This window comes from Rhinolophus sinicus, linkage group LG09 (genome assembly GCF_036562045.2).
Source record: "Rhinolophus sinicus isolate RSC01 linkage group LG09, ASM3656204v1, whole genome shotgun sequence".
NCBI classification, from domain to species: domain Eukaryota; kingdom Metazoa; phylum Chordata; class Mammalia; order Chiroptera; family Rhinolophidae; genus Rhinolophus; species Rhinolophus sinicus.
In genome coordinates, this window is record NC_133758.1 from 83,965,825 (window position 1) to 83,983,582 (window position 17,758).

The 17,758-nt window shown below is 42.3% G+C and overlaps 1 protein-coding gene across 4 annotated transcripts in view; it reads right to left on the minus strand.

Annotated features, from left to right (window-relative positions):
- The window catches only part of CDK6 (cyclin dependent kinase 6), a 218,899-nt gene that overhangs the window by 52,508 nt on the left and 148,633 nt on the right, over nt 1-17,758 (minus strand). For 3 of the 4 annotated variants that reach the window (XM_019729705.2, XM_074340726.1, XM_019729704.2), the window contains exon 5: nt 13,652-13,761. The exons of the other annotated variant lie outside the window; for it this stretch is intronic. In XM_019729705.2, coding sequence (XP_019585264.1) covers nt 13,652-13,761 — 110 coding nt within the window. The remainder of the gene's footprint in view (nt 1-13,651; nt 13,762-17,758) is intronic. 4 annotated transcript variants of the gene reach the window in all.

A 17,758-nucleotide genomic window follows, 5' to 3' on the forward strand; every position in this document is an offset into this window, starting at 1 on the left:
AAATTTTTCTTCTGATTTTTCTAGTGAATCACTTTCAGAGTTTTGTATCTTTTTTAGTTAGGCTTCTGGATAATGTTACTTGCTTTGTTCAGTTATATTTGTTCAAAAATCATAAGAATTTCATTCTTTTAGCTTGTTTTTTCATTCTTCTAAGAGTGGCAGTTTACCTAGACAATTTGTAGTCAACACAATGTAGATTTGCACTGATTTTGTAATCATTTAATGCTCTCTGAGTAGCTGTTATAGCAATTATAATACCTAGCACGTTTCAGCTAATATTGCTCTCATGTCTCTGTCTGTGCCTACTAAATACCCCATTCTTCTTGCCTCCTGAACTCCTGATCCTTTATTGCACATGTTTTTCTGGTATTTGTACTCCTATCTGAGAAAGAGAGAGAATTCTGATGGCAGAGGGGAGTCAACAGCACTGTGGAGATCTCGGTAAGTGTAGGGAACAGCTGCCCATTTTTTGAATTGATATCAACTTTGTGTTTCTGAAACAGGGAATGAGGGAGGGGGAAAAAGGTCTATCTAACTATTTCCAGGTGCACAGAACAAACATGAGTCACCCAATGGGCTTTTAAATCTAGTTCTGGCAAAATGGGAATTCTTCCAAATAACTTTGATAACTATTTCATTGCTAGTCTTAATTTTTGGTGTTGGATATTTTTGTAGTTTTAGTAGGAAATTGAGAGAGGGGCAGTATCATTTTAAACTAAAAGCTCCTAATATTTGTAATGATTTTTGATTGAAGGCTCACTGAGGTGATACACCAGGAAGCTGTTAATATGCAATGGGTAAAATACGTACCAATTTAGAGAAAAAGGACAGGCAAACTGGTAGTATTCAATTCAGCTCATAGCAAAATCTAATTTCCACTGGAAACCTGCCATTTTGAATGGTCCCTTGCAATATTTCAATTTGCAAATAAATACAGCTCACATGTCTGTAGCTGTCTCGGTCATACCTTTCTTTCTCAAATTAAGATTTTGTAAAATGCTTGTAAGAAAACAAGAAAAAGATTCAGAAATGCATTTACCATATTCCTGGTTTCCTAAAAGTACATGTGCACGTGTGTGTGTGCAGAAGCGTGCGCGCGCGCGCGTGCACACACACACACACACACACACACCCATAAGCAGCCAACAGCTCTTAAACCTGTCTTTGAGTAAATTCTAATACCTGTAAATTTAACTTAGCCAGCAAAACTGGAACAATAAATCAGAAACCCAATACTACCATGTAATATCAGAGAAAGTATATATATGCCATGTTGAATGTTGTATTTCCCATGGTTAAACTGGCCAGAAGAGAGTGGAGAGAATGACAGAGGTTGAGTGGAGCAGAGAAAGGGCAAGAGGGACAAAAGAGGAGAACAGAAATTTGGAGGCAGGGAAAAGGAGAAGAGATAAAGGGAGGCAAAGAAAGAAAACTAGGTAACATCTTTTAATTTTCTTAAGAAAAATGCCCAATTCTTCTCATTTAAGCCAAGCCCTAGGTCTTATCAGACACAAGCTCCTCCAGCCACCACAGGAAGGCCAGATAGGAGGCAGAAACTCAGAGCAAAACAATGGAGAATGGATCTCAGACAGACACAGACCATCCACAGCAGTCATCCACATAGAGCTACAAACAGACTGTCACTACAGCCTGTCATTTTAGGACAAGACCAAACAGAGTCTTTTGTCATATTTTACCATTTGTCATAATTTAGCACCTTGATTAGTACTGTTCTGTGGAAAATTATTTAGGCATATGATAAAATCTCATAAACTTGCATTTATCTGAAATACCTTGTACTTATTCGCTCTATTTATTGTCTTGTCTAGCAAATTTGCACGAATGTTATAAAGCAACAAGCGTAATGTTACATCACACTTTGAAGGAGTTACCAAGGCCAGACTCAACTCGGATCACAGGGGCCAGCTCCAGCTAAAATAACTGTCTATGGGCCTGCTACTTTTTAGTTTAGAGAGCTGCGAAGCCCCTCTTGCTCATGAGTGCCAGGAGACAACGACTAGAAGCTTACCACCAACTAAAGACTAGACTGGTAAGAAATGGCGTTCAGCGTATAAAACAGCTACTTGCTCTGCCAGTGTTTTATAATAAAAAATGGCTTCTTATCTCAAACCAACTATTTAAAAAAAAATTTTTTTTAATTCATATCAATGGTTGACAAATGGGACCAGAAACACCTGAGACTTTATGGCCAGAGCAGAATGGAGGCTTTTAGTCTAGTTCTTTTCCTGTTTAGAGGAAGGGGCTAAGGCAGGGGCTTCCAGCATTAGTCCAATGAGTAGACCCAGAGGGAAAAGCCTGAAGGAAAGATTCATGAGGTCTGTTGACCAAGGAGACTTAGAAGGACGAGAGGGCCTATGTCCACATCCTGCATGGAAGGAAGATCGGAACTCAACATACATTATTCTCCAAGCCCAGGTACTCTGGCACACTGCACAACCATCTTCATGCTGTCCATGCACTGGAAAAAACTAGTCTGAAAAACTGCTTGGAACTTTATCTGAAGATAATTTTTTTTCTGTTGATAAAATGGGGTTGATTTTGTCCCTATCGCTACACAACTGATACAAAGGAAACCCACAGTGAATTTTACAGTTGAAAGAGGTCTCTTAGGCTTCAAACTAAGCTTGACAACAGCTTTTGTAAGATTATCATGTTCACTTACATTTTCTTCTTGATATTATTTTTAAATAGTGGTAGAGGAGGGAGCCGAGGCTTACAAAGAGTCGTTGTCTTGTTTTACTCTTGACAACCTTTCTTAATCTTTGAGAATCTCAATCCTATCTCCTGTCTTAAGTTAAAAACAGAGTTTACTTGAAGCTTTTTGGAGGGCAATTTGGTTTAGCTAAGCAGAATTTTAAATATGAGTGTTATTTGACCCTGTAATTTCGCTTCTGGAATTCACCATACAGAAATACTTGGACAAATGTTCCACAAAATAAGCACAAGAATTTTACTGCAACATTGGTTGTAATAAGACCACAAACAAACAAACAACCCCTAAATGTCCATCAACGGGAAATTATGAAATAAATGAACTGACAATTATTCAGCAGTTTAAAACTTAAGTTAGATCTCTATGAATTGACATAAAAATCATAATAAAAAAAGGGAATAAGGCAATGGACAGAAGAGTATGGTGTACAGTATAAGCCCATCCCTGAGAGAAATTTACAGAGGTGAGTGTATGCTTATGTATGTATATACTTATAAAAACACACACTTTTGAATTTGTAATAAAGAAGATTTGGAAGTATATCTAGGGGGTGATCTTTGGGAAGCAGAGTATAAGAAAGACAATATTTACTTTTTATACTTCTATACCATTTGGCATCTTTGCAACCAGACTATTTTACTTTGTGGTAAAAAAAAAACACATTAAAAAAAAATAAAGCTAACTGGTCTCTAGATCTCCTAACTGGTTCTTTCCCTCAGCAATTCTTGAAAGTGGGATGTAGAGTGAGAAATCATACAAATGGTGAGGCTCCCAGGTGCAAGCAGTGTTTAAAGTGGGCAGATTAGGGAAGATCTACCATGTTTCCCTGAAAATAAGACTTAACCAGAAAATAAGCCCTAGCATGATTTTTCAGGATGACATCCCCTGATCATACACCCTAATGCATCTTTTGGAGCAAAAATAAGACCCGGTCTTATTTTCGGGGCAACACGGTATCTGCCAGTGATGATACATACACTTGGGTGTTGGCTCCCAAGTGCCACCAATTCAGGGGACAAAGGCCAAGCAGCTGCTTCAACCTCAGCTCTCTTGGTTTTACAGACAAGGTCCCCAACTTCTGTAAGGCCTCTACCCAAACTAGAAAAGACGACAGTGGAGGAGACAGGAGATTGAGACATCAACGACTATTTCGCTCCCACTTTCCCACTACATGGTAAGTGGCCTGTTTCTTCTTTAATTTATCCTTCTATATAATGGTTTTGACTTGTGCTGTCCAGCACAGTTACAGGTGGCTACCGAGCCCTTGAAATGTAGGTAGTAGAAATTGAGATGGGCTATAAGGTAAAATATACATTGGAGTTTGAAGACCTAGTACGACAAAAAAATAAAAAAATAAATATTACACCATTCATAGTTTTTATATTCATGATGTGTTGAAATAGTAATACTTTGGATATATTGTGTTAAATAAAATATACTATTAAAACTGATTTTACCTGTTTCCTTTTGCCTCTTTTAATGTGGCTATCAGAAAATTTAAAATTACATGGTGGTTCACATATTTTCTATTGGAAAGAGCTGGTTTAGACCTTCACAGATACTCCACATGGAATATCTACATATTTAAATATTCATAAAAAGGAACAGCAGGATGGGGGAGGCATGCACATAAGCATCCTTTTGCATGTGAGTGTATACACACACACACACACACACACACACACGCCAATTGTTATATCGCTGCTCTCTGTCTTTGCGCCTTTCGAATTTCCCAGTGTTGTTTGTTACAGCTCAGTGTACCTGTTCTATAGGTCATACGGCTCTGAGTTCAAGCTCTGCCAATGACCCTATGTGGGATCCTGAGGCAAGTCACTTTTAGAGGGATTAAACTAAATAATGTACATCAAGTGCTCAGAAGCACACACAAGGCTATGGAATGAGCTATGACAACAAATGTGAGTTGTGCAAGACGTGGTAAGAGCGCCAGAAATGACCAAGTCATTGTTCTACCCAGAAGCAAAGACTATCAGCATTGGCATGAATCTTGGACAATATCCACCCCCACATTTTAAAGCCCTTTTACATCTCAGAAGCCCAATATATAAAGAAGATGAAATCAAGCTGCTGTGGATAAAGCTGAGTGAGGGAGCACGCAGGCTGGGAACTCCTGGACTACACAGAGGAGGGGGCGCCAGAGTCTCGGTGAAGCAGTTTCATCACCATGGATGTGGTATCTTATCCCGGCCTCCCCATTTGACAGGTGAAGACACTGAGCTCCAGGGTTGATGGCTTGCCTTCAGTCACAGAACTGGTGGACACAGGGCTAGAACCCAGACTTAGGTTCCTAAGAAAGGACACTGCTCTGCATGACATCGTCACCGCAGCTGTGGGGACAATGGTGCGTGCACAGAAAGAATGTGGCTGAGAACAGTGCTGCACCACAGGTATGGACAGAGCGCTGAGGAGCCGCTGAGGTGGGGGGAGGGGACAGCAGCAGGTCTCCTCCCCGAAGACGCATTTTCTAGGCTTTGCTTTGGAAGATGAAAGAGGGCAGGTGGGCATCCAGGACAAGAGAAGCGCATGGGTTCTAAGGAAGAAAACCTTGAGGCATAATTTGGGGCCACAAGGTGGGTCGCTGTCACTAACATGTAGCTTACTCGTTGGAAAGTAGTATGTGCTAAGGCCAGAATAAAGTTGGGGCTTCTTTAGAAGGTCTTGAGGGCCAAGGGTCCTATACTGGTTTTCACAAGTATTTGAAAAGGGCTGACAATACGAAGATTAATTTATCCTAAGTCCATGAATGGGCAGGAAACAGGAAAACAGGCGGTGGGTTGCTGCTCTGGGCTGGGTGGCTGTTAAAGAAGGCCCAAAGTGGGGTGATGGAAGACGTGCTAAAAAGGGGCAAGGTCTGAGAGACCCCGTGGAGACAGGGACTGGCACATATGGGAAAGAGGAGGAAGACCCCGGGGTGGCCTCAAGGACCCAGCTGGCTAACTGTGGGGATGAGGGCTCCACCGACAGGAAAAGAGAAGGGGCGAGGAGAAGCTGGTTTGATGGGTTTGGTGAAGGTAAGGTGTCTGTCAGGTAGGGAGTCAGTCCCTCAGGGAACTGAAACGTGGCTCTGGAACCAATCTGAGGGTCACCTGTACCTTGTCTAGACAGAACATGTTGGGAACATCTAGGTTTGGAAGGAGGGAGGTGAAGAAGAGCTGGTAAAGGAATAGAGGCAGAGGCACCAACAGCAAGGGCAGGGAGGGTCTCATGGAAGGAGTGGTCACAAGACTCCAAGGCTGGGGACACCGCGCCAGGTGAGAATGGAGAGAGGGGCACTGCCAACCTGCAAGGCGGCAGCCTGAGTGGCAGGAGGACTGAGCCATCATATAGCCTGGGTTCAGAGCCTCTCCTCATCATTTATTTGCTGTGGTCCAGTGCACTACTTAACCTCTTCAGAACTCAGTTTTCTTACCTGCAAAACAGTACCCTATAAAGTTATTCTGAGATTTAAATGAAATTTATATATTTCAAGGCACTGACTCATAGCATGTGCCCACTAAGTAGTATCTATCATTTATATCACTGGGAAGGATTTAAGGAACAAACAAGTGGTGAAGAAGTGGAGGCGGCAGGTAGAGACACTATTCTTTAAGAAGTTTGGCCATGAAGGGAAGGAGAAAGACTGAGGGAACAGGCAGAGGTGTGAGGTCTTTCCAGGATGGGGAGATGAAAGAGCTAGCAGAAGGGGAGAGTTTGAAGGGGCAAATCAGAAGGGGATGAAGGATGGGTGAGAGAAGGAGCAGGGTAGTATCACAAGCTCAGGGTGAACCTTGTAAGGAGCGAGAAGGCATCCTTCTCAGAAAACGGAGAGAGGGTGAAGATAAAGATTTTCGAGTTGAAAGAAGGAGCATAGAGGAGCTCGCTTTGGATGGCCTCACGCATCTCAGTTAAATGGAGTTGAGGCTAAACGTTGGGTTGGGAGTGTGGGAACAGATTGGGGCTTAAGGACTGTGGGGGATGGAAAGGGAGGGAATCGATGCACGGGACCAGGTCTGAGACTAAAGGAGGGGAGCCGGATGAGAGGAGACGTGCCCACCCAAAGCCCGGATGGCAAAGCCGCACAATGCATGCTTTCGTTGCCCTTACTTCTGTCTGTAAGCAGAGCTTTCTTTTTAATGGTGGAGCATGTAGATGACAATGACCTCTAAGATGCAGTGCCCCTGAGAAGTGAGCAGAGGACACAAGCTCATCAGAAGGTCGCTGCATGCTTAAGTACAGGCTGGGGGCAGGGAGAGTATAAGCTGAATGAGGCAGCTAAGACCGTCAGCAACCTCAGCCTACTGTCTCCTCCTATATGCGAAGTACCTCCATCCGGAACCGTTCTTCTATCCCTGTGGTAGCTCTTTACTTAAAAAAAAAAATAAAAAATAAAAATCACTGGTTCTGAATGTGACAGGTGATGCAATTGATTGAGACTGGGGAGGGGAGTGTGAGAGGACGGCAGAAAGAAGTCGAGAGGCTTCGGCAGAATAATGCCCCGAAGCAGCAGATGGATAGGATGGGTTAGAAGGCCCTGATTCTCTTCTCAGGAGGATCGAGCACTGATGGAAAAAGGTCTGGTTTTCAGTTACCCTGAAAAAGGAGACTGTGAGGAAAAGTTCAGGGGAGGAGGGTGATCTGTTGCCACAGAACAGGGATTCCAGAGGCAGAGTGGAAAGGATTAACAGAAGCTGAGAGCCAGGGAAGGGAAGAGAGGGGATGGGACCCTGGGAAGAAGTCATGGATCAGTAATTGTCAGTACAAGCGAAGCAATGACTTGGGAAGTTGGAGGGAAGGACATGAAGGCAGATGGCAGGAAAAGTACCAGCAGGATAAAATCTAGTTTGCGGAGAAGACCTCAAAACAGGCAGAGCCAGGGTGCCAAACTGGAGATTCTTGGGTTTGGGCGGCTGGGGAGCTGCAGGGTGCAGAATGGCCCCAACAGGGAAATACCAGGTCTCACGGTGGCTTCTCAGTGCAGGTCATGAGAACGCATGAGTTTCTCAAATTCATGTTCAAGTATGATACACACGCATTAAGAATGAGAGAAATCAACACTGCTTACATTAAAAAGTACTCTTGTTCTTACTTAGAACTACCCCGTATGCATTATTCAACCATGATCAGTTCTTTTTCTGGGTACCATCTTGGGTATTTCCTTACTCAAGAAAATGCTTCGTTGGCATGTTTCCCATTTGTGTTGGTTCTTTAGAGAGAGAGGAAAAAAGGTATATAGGAAAATATCCAAGAAGAGAGAAGAAATCGCAAAGTCCAGCTGAGTGTCCTGGTTCCCCACACACGTGTTCTGACCTAACCTGAGATGATGAGTTTCCACTCACAGGCTAGGGCTTACTTTCCGGTGCCTTGGTGTTCAGACCAGCTGGTTAAGGACCTCATTTCCTGATGTCATGAAGGATAGCACTCAAATATGGGGCAACACAAGCACAGTAACCAATGGGACAATTGGTAAGGCACTCGGTGACATTTTAAAGATATTTGCCCACAGACCACTCAGCCACAAAGGACAGTTTCACTGTTAGTTTCTCAGCTACTGGGTGTGTAATTCATAGAAATCAATGACGACCAGACTAGACAGGCCACCATACATGGGGTAACATAACCATGAAGCCTTGTTTGTTTCTTTCCAACAGTAACTGCATTTATTACATTCTTTCTGGTGGCATTTGGCATTTCTTAGCTAGGCATCAGCAGAACTGGCAACTCAAAACTTCTAAGAATTACTATCTGTTTATCACAATCTCCACATTCAAAGAATTCGTAGCATGTGTTATTTTTTAAACGTGCATTTCTTTTTATGACTTTGCTGTAACCTGGAAAACCCCACAGCTATCAAACCACAAACAACAGTGCTGACCAGGATCACTACGTACGTGACAGATACCTGGGGAGCTAACAATTGTGAATTTAATTTCCCATGAAGTTCAAGTTCAGTCTATCTCACCATCTGTCCATCTGTCTATCCACCCATCCCATCCTCCCATCCCATCCCATCCTTCAGGCTAGCTAGCTGTCTACTCACCAAATTCATAGCAATGTTTTTTTTTATTTTTAGTATTAAAATATAACTCAGTGTGGAGTAAAGATGGATGAAGAACTGAAGGAGGAAGATGGAAATGCAGCTCTTCTCCATTTTGTAGAATGCTACGGTGGGGCAATGCGGGCAATTATTAAACCCAGATAATAGTGACAGATGGTATTTAAACTTTCTGGCTCTTTGTCAACCATCTGCCCCAACACTATTTTTATGGAGTTCATATTTCCTAGGTATTCCATTTTAGAATAAAAGGCATGCACCCCTTAAGATTATTACAGAGAATTGGTCAACCCTTCCAACATGGGAGACTGAAAATCAAAGCTATTGATGTGTGGTTTGCTTCTTGACCTGTCTAAAATATCATTGCTGCCACACTGTAATAACATACAAAACATTTCAGAAAAAATATGGCCTAGGAGGTAAGGCCAACAGCAAGGGCAGAAATATGGCAGAGTGGGAAAAATCAGAGCTGTGTGTCCAGGGACACGTTATTTATCATCCTTGGGGAAGGCTCTAGATTGTCATCTGTAGACTGGATAATAGTCCTCAGAATGTGGGTTTAATGACATAATGCATGGGGAAGACCCTGCCATGGGTCTGTCACATGACAGGTCAGTGTTAACTTCCTTAGCTTGTATTTTCCTCCCTAGGTTATGGAGGGAGAACCTTGCTGATGTATAAATGATTATTTCTCAATGATTTTATATAAACAACTAGGGTGTGGCCTCAAAAGAAGGTTAATCCTGACTTCTAGCCTTCCACTGAGAAATCTCTTTCCCTCTCTGGTAAGAGTCTTCTCATTACACTCATTCGCAGAAGCCTACACTTCTTCATAGCACTCACCCCAGCTCTGGTTAATTGTCGTGCATGCAATGCCGCTCTTCCCCACTAGCATTTAAGTTACCCCACTAGAAAAGGGCCTTGCATATAGTAGCCACTCAATAAGTTATTTGTAGACTGAATGAATAACACCTGTTACAGGCTACCCAACATGTAAAATGTACCACTGGAGATATGTGAGATGATTTCAGGGGTTGAACATAGACTAAATTTCTTAATAATATTAATGGTTATATTGTATTTATTTCAGTGTGTATTAGACAAATAAATAACTGGCTCATTAAATGTGATTTTCATATATTTTTGCTTGGGATGAGTCTAAATAAAAAACTGATTTAGGGAAGTAAAAAATTAAGTAAGAATAGTTGTCATAAGAATATGGCAAGGGAGGATGGGTGGCTAACTTGGTTAGACCACAAGCTCTGGGCAACAGGGTTGCAGGTTCAATTCCCACATGGGCCAGCGGGCTAGAATGAAGACAACAAGCTGCCGCTGAGCTGCCACTGAGCTCCCTGGTGGCCGGATGACTCAGTTGGTTGGAGAACGTGCTGTCTACCACAAGGTTACCGGTTCGACTCCCGCAAGGGATGGTGGGCTGTGCCCCCTGCAACTAAGATTGAACAACCGCAACTGGACTTGGAGCTGAGCTGCGCCCTCCACAACTAAGGCTGAAAGAACAACAACTTGACCTGGAGCTGATGGCCCTGGGAAAAACACACTGTTCTCCAATAAAGTCCTGTTCCCCTTCCCCAATAAAATCTTAAAAAAAAAAAAAAAAGAATACGGCAAGAACTTCAAGAAAGGTGGTAAAAAGAGATGACAAAATTTGGGAAGTCTGCTTCAGAATCCATGGCTTGTGAATTTTCAGCTGGACACTGTAACAGGAGGGTCAGCACGGAATCAAGAGTCAAGCTGGAACCAGGTCAAACTGGGGGGCTGAACCCCAGAACACATCTGGCATAAGAAGCATCCACATTCAGATATCTGGGTGTTATCATAGGAAATACCAAACGTTAACTGAGCAGAAACAAGGGTCAGACCCCATCGCCGTATCAAGGTCACAGTCAAACCGGCAGGAACTGTGTAAGAGACAAGGCACTGGCCATAGGAATGGCCTGGATTCATTCTCTTTCAGCTTTAAAGGCACACGAGCCTGGATTCTGATATTATTATGTTCAAAATGTAGTTACATGATAGCTCACAAGGAGAAGTAGTCAGCCATTGCTTGCTTATTTGTTTGCGTCAAATGAAGTTTTGTGCATGTAATACATTTTGGGGCCTATTTCTAGAACTCAGCAGATCTATCTGTATCTCACAAGAAGGGATCATGGATGGCAAGGATATCAAAGTACACAGATGTTTAATGCTGGCCTCGTGTGTGCCAAGTACAGGACCAAACCTTTTCTCTTACGTTACCTTTTGATTCCTCACAAAAAGGGGTAACTGAGGTGTTGTGGTGAACTGATTTGTCTCACATCAAGCGTAAAAAGTAGCAGAGGTACGATTCCAAAAGAACTCTTGTGAGTTCTAATCTAGTGTTCTTTTTCTCCCAAGCAGGGAATAAAAAAGTAATACTGAATTTATCTACAATGTTTGCCAAACAGGCTAAATGCAGGCATACCTCCCTTTATGGTGCCTCACTTTAAATTGTGCTTCACAGATGTTGTATTTTTACAAATTGAAGGTAAGACTCTCCACCAGCCAAGAGACTGTGACTCACTTTACTGTGATACTTGCTTTATTGCGGTGATCTGGAACCAAACCTGCAAAACCTCCACGGTTTGTCCGTAAGTGGTTCTGGGAGTGTGGTTGTTGGACCAGCGGCATCAGTATCACTCGGGACCTTGTTGGAAACAATTCTCAGGCCCCACCCGAGACCTATGCGATCAGAAGCTCTGGGGCTGGGGCCAAGCAACCTGTGTTTTAACAAACCCTCCAAATGATCCGTATTCACCCTCCAGGGCAAGGAGCACGGTGTTGGATGACAGAGCCATCAGGGATGGGCAGTCTTTCAGTGTTCCAGTTCCACACCTCCCCCTTGAAAGTCATGTTCATTGCTAGGTTGCGGTCAGGCCTTCTTGTTTTTAAAAGTGTTCATGTAATTCTTTTCATCAGACAAGTGCGGAAAACATCGGGTTAAAGGCTTATGGTCAGAACCAGGAATAATTTACTGTCAGCATTGTAGGATGGGAGTTAGGACTGTCATTCCAATTCATCCCAGGAATAATGTCGTGCAGCTGAGAGTTAATTAGAGAAAGGTTTTTTGGAATTACATTTATGTATCTAGAATTGTCCTCCAATGGAAAGACTGAGTCCTTTCGTTTCGGCAGAAGGGTGGTTAGTTATTTTTCAACAGTATAAGACTTAAATACCCTCTATAATTGATGATAAACCACTATTTTTCTGAAAGATGTGAAAAGAAAGATAAAATGCAAGACATAAAAGTATTAAGCGTTCGCTAGTGAGGAATTTGCTATACTTTTAAGCATAGGGAGTCACCACCTATGGAATGGTTCAACCCAAATTTTCATTTTATAGCATCAAAATGTTTTCCCACTGATATAATTGGTAATCTAGTTCCCAGTCTGGCTTGCAGAATCCTATATAACCTGGAACATATATAACCATTATTTGTACTAATTCATCAAAACCTATGTTCTATTTATAACATTTTTTCCTGTGGGAAGATTCATTCTATGTGCCAATCCAAGGTGACAGGATTGTTTCTTGACCCCTACATTGCAGTGGGGGAGGGGGACTCAATGTTGGAGGTTCAGAGAAAGGCTCCTGATGATAGCAACAGGTTGCTGGGAAAGTAAGATACTGGGCTCTTCAAAGGTGCACTAAAGAAAGTACTTCCTCTCTTGGAGCCTTGCACAGTGGTAGTAAACTGAGACATAATTGCCTGGAAGCAATATCAGAATATCTTGTGAGCTACAGATAAATCTGCTGAGTTCTAGAAGTAGGTCCCCAAATTTATTACATGCACAAAAATGTCATCTGATTCAAACAAACAAATAAGTAAGCAAGCAATGGCTGACCACCTCTCCTTGTCAGCGATCATGTAGCTACGTTTTGAAAATAACATGTCCAATGGGAACATACTCGGCTTCCCAACTCACATTTTTCCCATGGAAATAAAAATAGAAAACAAAGAGAGATTAGATTATAATTAGGTTCTATGTTTAATTTTGACCAGGCTGAATTTAGTACCCAGGTATGGGAGATTTTCCTGGCAGACCTTTATTATATTGTTTGGCTATTTCTTGTGACCTGAAAATCAAACAAATGAATCACAGACTCTCAGAATCAGAGGGGACTGGAGGTCATCTAGCCCACCCACCCACGTTATGAATGCTGCTGAAAACACCTCCGTGCGTGGTTGTCCAGTCTTTTCTTGGACACCCAATGAAAATGCACTATTTTCACAAACCCCAATCTCCTCTTCAGATACCTATCTAGCCGTTAGATTTTTTTCCCCCTTCTGAGCAAAAATCTTTACCTCTGTAATTTTAGTATCTCTGGTCCTAGTTCTCCTCACTATGGTGCCCAAATATGTCTAATCTCTCTTCCGCATGACAGCATTTAAAGTATTCTGAAGCAGTGCTGACACCTTCCTTTTTGGTCTACACATTCTGTTTTTTCAACTATTCTCAGCATCAAAATTTCCACATTCCTTGGTCCTCCTCCTGCGGACAAAGTCCACCTTGAGGATATTTCCTACTAAAAATATACCATAATACCCTATATGTTTACCATGTCCCATTATCACCAACAAAAACAAAATAAGAACAGTGGAGTGTTCCTTTCCAAACAGAGTTTCTAAGAGCTGGAAGCCACAGTCATACAGAACAACACTATAAGGACGGGGAAGGCGGTGTCAGGACAGGGCTGGGAGTGGTAGCCTGAAGCAGGATCTGGGTACCACGATCCTACTTGAACCAGACATGCTGTGCTGCCCCTTAAATTACTGAAAACCCAAAAAATTTCTTTCCAAGGAAGACAGAGTGAAACAAAGTATTTCTTACTTTCTACGAAACATTTCTGCAAATATGCAGCCAACGCTCCAGAGATCCACGGGGGTGGCGTAGCTGGACTGAAGCAAGACTTCTGGAGCTCTGTACCACAGCGTGACGACCTGCAACGGCAAACGGTTCTGAGCGTTACTGAGGAAGGCGGCTATTTGCTTCAGCTCCTCATCCTGGTGGTTTAATGCCAAGATTCAGTTTGGAAAGACCACAGGGAGACACTGAGATAGAAACAATAGGTAAGTAGGACTCATCACTGACAGGCTAGGAAATGACGTCATCCCTACAATGTGGTTCCCACCTCAGACTCTGTGTGTCTTACTAGGAGGGTGAAATACCTGAGTTTCAGAAAGCAAAGCAAAGACGTAAAACACAAAACTTATTTTAAAACGATTACTTTTTCCTTAAAGGGCTTAAAAAAGCAACATGGAAAACAGGTGATGGTCATGACTCCAGCTCATTTCCCAGGTCGGCATTATTGGGAAACTGAGGATGAGTCTGTGGCTCCAGGTGAGTCTGGTGATCCTGACGTCTACAGAGACCCCAGGAGAAGCCAAAACTACTCTTAGCATGACACTGTGGGAATTAAAATACAGCCCCTTTCAATGCTGCTCTTTTCAGAAAAACAAATAAAAAATAAAGAAGAATTGAAGTGAAAAATACATGGTACCTCCCTGTACATGTTTTGCAATTGTTTACAAATCTCTAATTATTTCAAAATGAAATGTTTTAAAAAAGAATACTATGGACCCGGCCAATCAGCAGAGTAGGTAAATGCTGTGCTCATCTCCTCTCAGGATCATATCAAAATTACAACTAAACTACAGACCAACCATCACTGAGAATCAGCTGAAGTCTAGCTAAACAGAAGCCCTACAACTAAGGACATACAAAAGAAGCCACCTTGAGACTGGCAGGCAAGGCAGAGATGCAGACAGGCTGGTCTGACACCTGTGTGTGACCATTAAAAATTGGAAGGGATATCTCAGCTATGGAGGTCTCCCCCTGGAGTGAGGGGTCCCAGCCCAACACCTGGCTCCCCAGCCCAGGGTTCCGGTGCCCATAAATTCTGGCTGTGAAAATCACTGAAGATTGTGGCTGAGTGAGATGGAGGGCAGCTGGAGTCCCAGGCGTTCCTCTTAAAGGGCCTGCACACGGATTTACTTGCTGATGGACTCACTGGCTCTGAGCTCTACAGCTGGGGTGGCAGCTCAAAAGGTGCCAGGGACATATAGGGAGGAAGTGAATTGTCTGGCTCCAGGGCGAGGGTGAGGGGGCAGCTTTCTCCCAACGGAGGTGCTGGTGGAAGTAACTGTTTCTTTGTTGAGCCTCCCCCCAGCATGCAGACGCAGATGGTCGCCATATCTGAGTTTCCATCAACCTGGCTAACACTGGTCGACCTGCCTCTGCTGATGCCCTGAGACCACACCCCACCCAACTTTTGGGCCCACCCAAGCCACTTCCAGTGGCTTTTCCACATAAACTGCCTGCCTTGGCTCATGCTGCAGACTTTCCTAAAATCTCTCAAAGGTTTGCAAAATGCAAGCAAGCAGCATCTGGCCTCCACATGTCCCGTATGACTGAATGAGCAGCTCTAAGACTGGCACTAGCAGCAGCCAATGTCGATTCACAGCTTGGTCTCTCGAGGCACCTCCAAGCTCAATGCAGGTGGTGGCCACCTGTTGACTGCTTTGTGGCTCATGCCAGGTGGACCTGGGAAGGGCACAGGCAGCAGCTGACCTTAGGCTGAATTTGGCCTGCAGTGGGGCCACCCCCGGAAGCCCTGGGCTGGCATGACCGGTGGCCAGCTTTGGACCTAGCTGGAGCATCATTTTAAGATTCTTTCTTTGTCTTTAACCTTTGGCCTTTTAATTATGATGTGTCCTGGTGTGGACCTCTTTGGGTTCATCTTGTTTGGGATTCTGTGCTTCCTGGACTTGTATATTTATTTCCTTCACCAGGTTAGGGAAGTTTTCCATCATTATTTCTTCAAATCTTAAAAACAGCAAAACAGTTACCTACAAGAGAGTTCCCATAATGTTATCAGCTGATTTCTCAAAAGAAACTTTGCAGGCCAGAAAGGATTGGCATGAAATATTCAAAGTGATAAAAAGCAAGAACCTACAACCAAGACTACTCTACCCAGCAAGACTATCATTTAGAATCAAAGAACAGATAAAAGAGCTTCCCAGACAAGAAAAAGCTAATGGAGTTCATCAACACCAAAACAGAATTACAAGGAATCTTAGAGAGACTTCTTTAAGACAAAATGAATGAATGAAAATAAAATGGCAACAACTGCATATCTATCAAAAACTATTTTAAATGTAAGTGGATTATTAATAAATGCTCTAATCAAAAGATAGGGTTGCTGAATGGATAAGAAAACAAGACCCTTACTTATGCTTCCTACAAGAGACTCACTTCAGATCAAAATACACACACAGGCTGAAAGCAAAGGGATGGGAAAAAGATATTTCATGAAAATGCAAACAAACAAACAAACAAACAAACAAACAAAAAGCTGGGTTTGCAATACTTACACCAGACAAAATAGACTTTAAAACAAAGGCTATAACAAGAGAGAAAGAAGGACCCAGTAATCCCACTTCAGATCTTTATCCAAAGAAACCCAAAACATTGCTTTGAGAGGTCGTGTGCATCCATATGTTCCCTGCAGCATTGTTTACCATGGCCATGATGTGGAGGCAGCCTGGGTGTCTGTTAGTGGATGAGTAGATAAAGAGTAGGTGGTACACATACAATGGAATATTGCTCAGCCTGGGAAGGGAATGGGTTCTTGCCATTTATGGTAGCATGGATGGACCTGGAGGGTAATGTGCTGAGTGGAGTATGTCAGACAGGCAAAGACAGATGCAATGTGATTTCACTAATATATAGAATTTAAAGAACAAAATAAAGCAGAAACAAACTCATGGATACAGACAACATTTTGATGGTTGCCATATGGGAAGGGGGTTGGGGATGGATAAAAAAGAAGTACAAATTTGTTGTTACAAAGTAGTCATGGGGATGTAAAGTAAAACACAGGGAATACAGTCAATAATATGGCAATAACTATGTATAGTGCCCGGTGGGTACCTGACTAGTCAGGAGGACCACTTGTTAAATTATATAAATGTCTAACCATTATGCTGTACACCTGAAATTAATATAAATGAATACTGAATGTCAACTGTAATTGAAAAATTAGAAAAGGGGGAGGTGAGGTGAAGGGGAATAAGAGCTTCAAATTTCCAGGTACAAAACAAACAAGTCATGGGGATATAATGTACAGCATAGGGAATATAGTCAATAATACTGTGATAGCGTGGTACTGTGCCAGATGGTTGCTGGATTTATGGTGATCACTTCTTTAGGTCTATAAATGTTGAATAACTATGGTGTACACTTGAAACTAACATAATACTGTATGCTAGCTATATTTTAATAAAAATCTTAAAAAAATGAAGAACTTAAGAGAGATGTGTAACCCAATTGTTTATACCATGTATAAAAAAGACACCCAGAGGAAGGGATTCCAAAATGGAAAAACTCCATTTAATATGAACACTGCATAATAATAGATGAAACAAACACAACTGTTATTGTTTCTGCCAGATAGAGAGGTGAGGAAAGCATATCATTAAAGTTTTAGATTTATAAGACTATAGAGAGAGAGTTAAAGTGCTTCTTTCTGGGGGGACAGTGGAGCTGATAGTCTATGGATGCCTGAAATGAAGGTGTATTTTTTATTGTCACATAAGGAAATCAATACATAAATCTGTTACATAAGCATTTTATATTATTCACATTCCTTTTATTCTTACTTATTGTTTTGTCTAATTGTATTTTTGTTGGTGTCTATCTAAATTTTCTGATATATTGCTGTATGTATTTTGATGCTAGAATACTTGGTGCATTAAGACTGTAGCAGCAAGTCTCAAAAACTGGCTGCCATCAATTTCCTTGTCTCCTTGTGTTCACACAATGTTCCTCCCATCAAGGGATGGCGTCTAATTCACCTTCTTTTGAATCTAAGTTGGCTTTAGTGACTTGCGTGACCAACAGAGATGGTGGAAGTGATGTCTGAGACTGCCAAAGCTA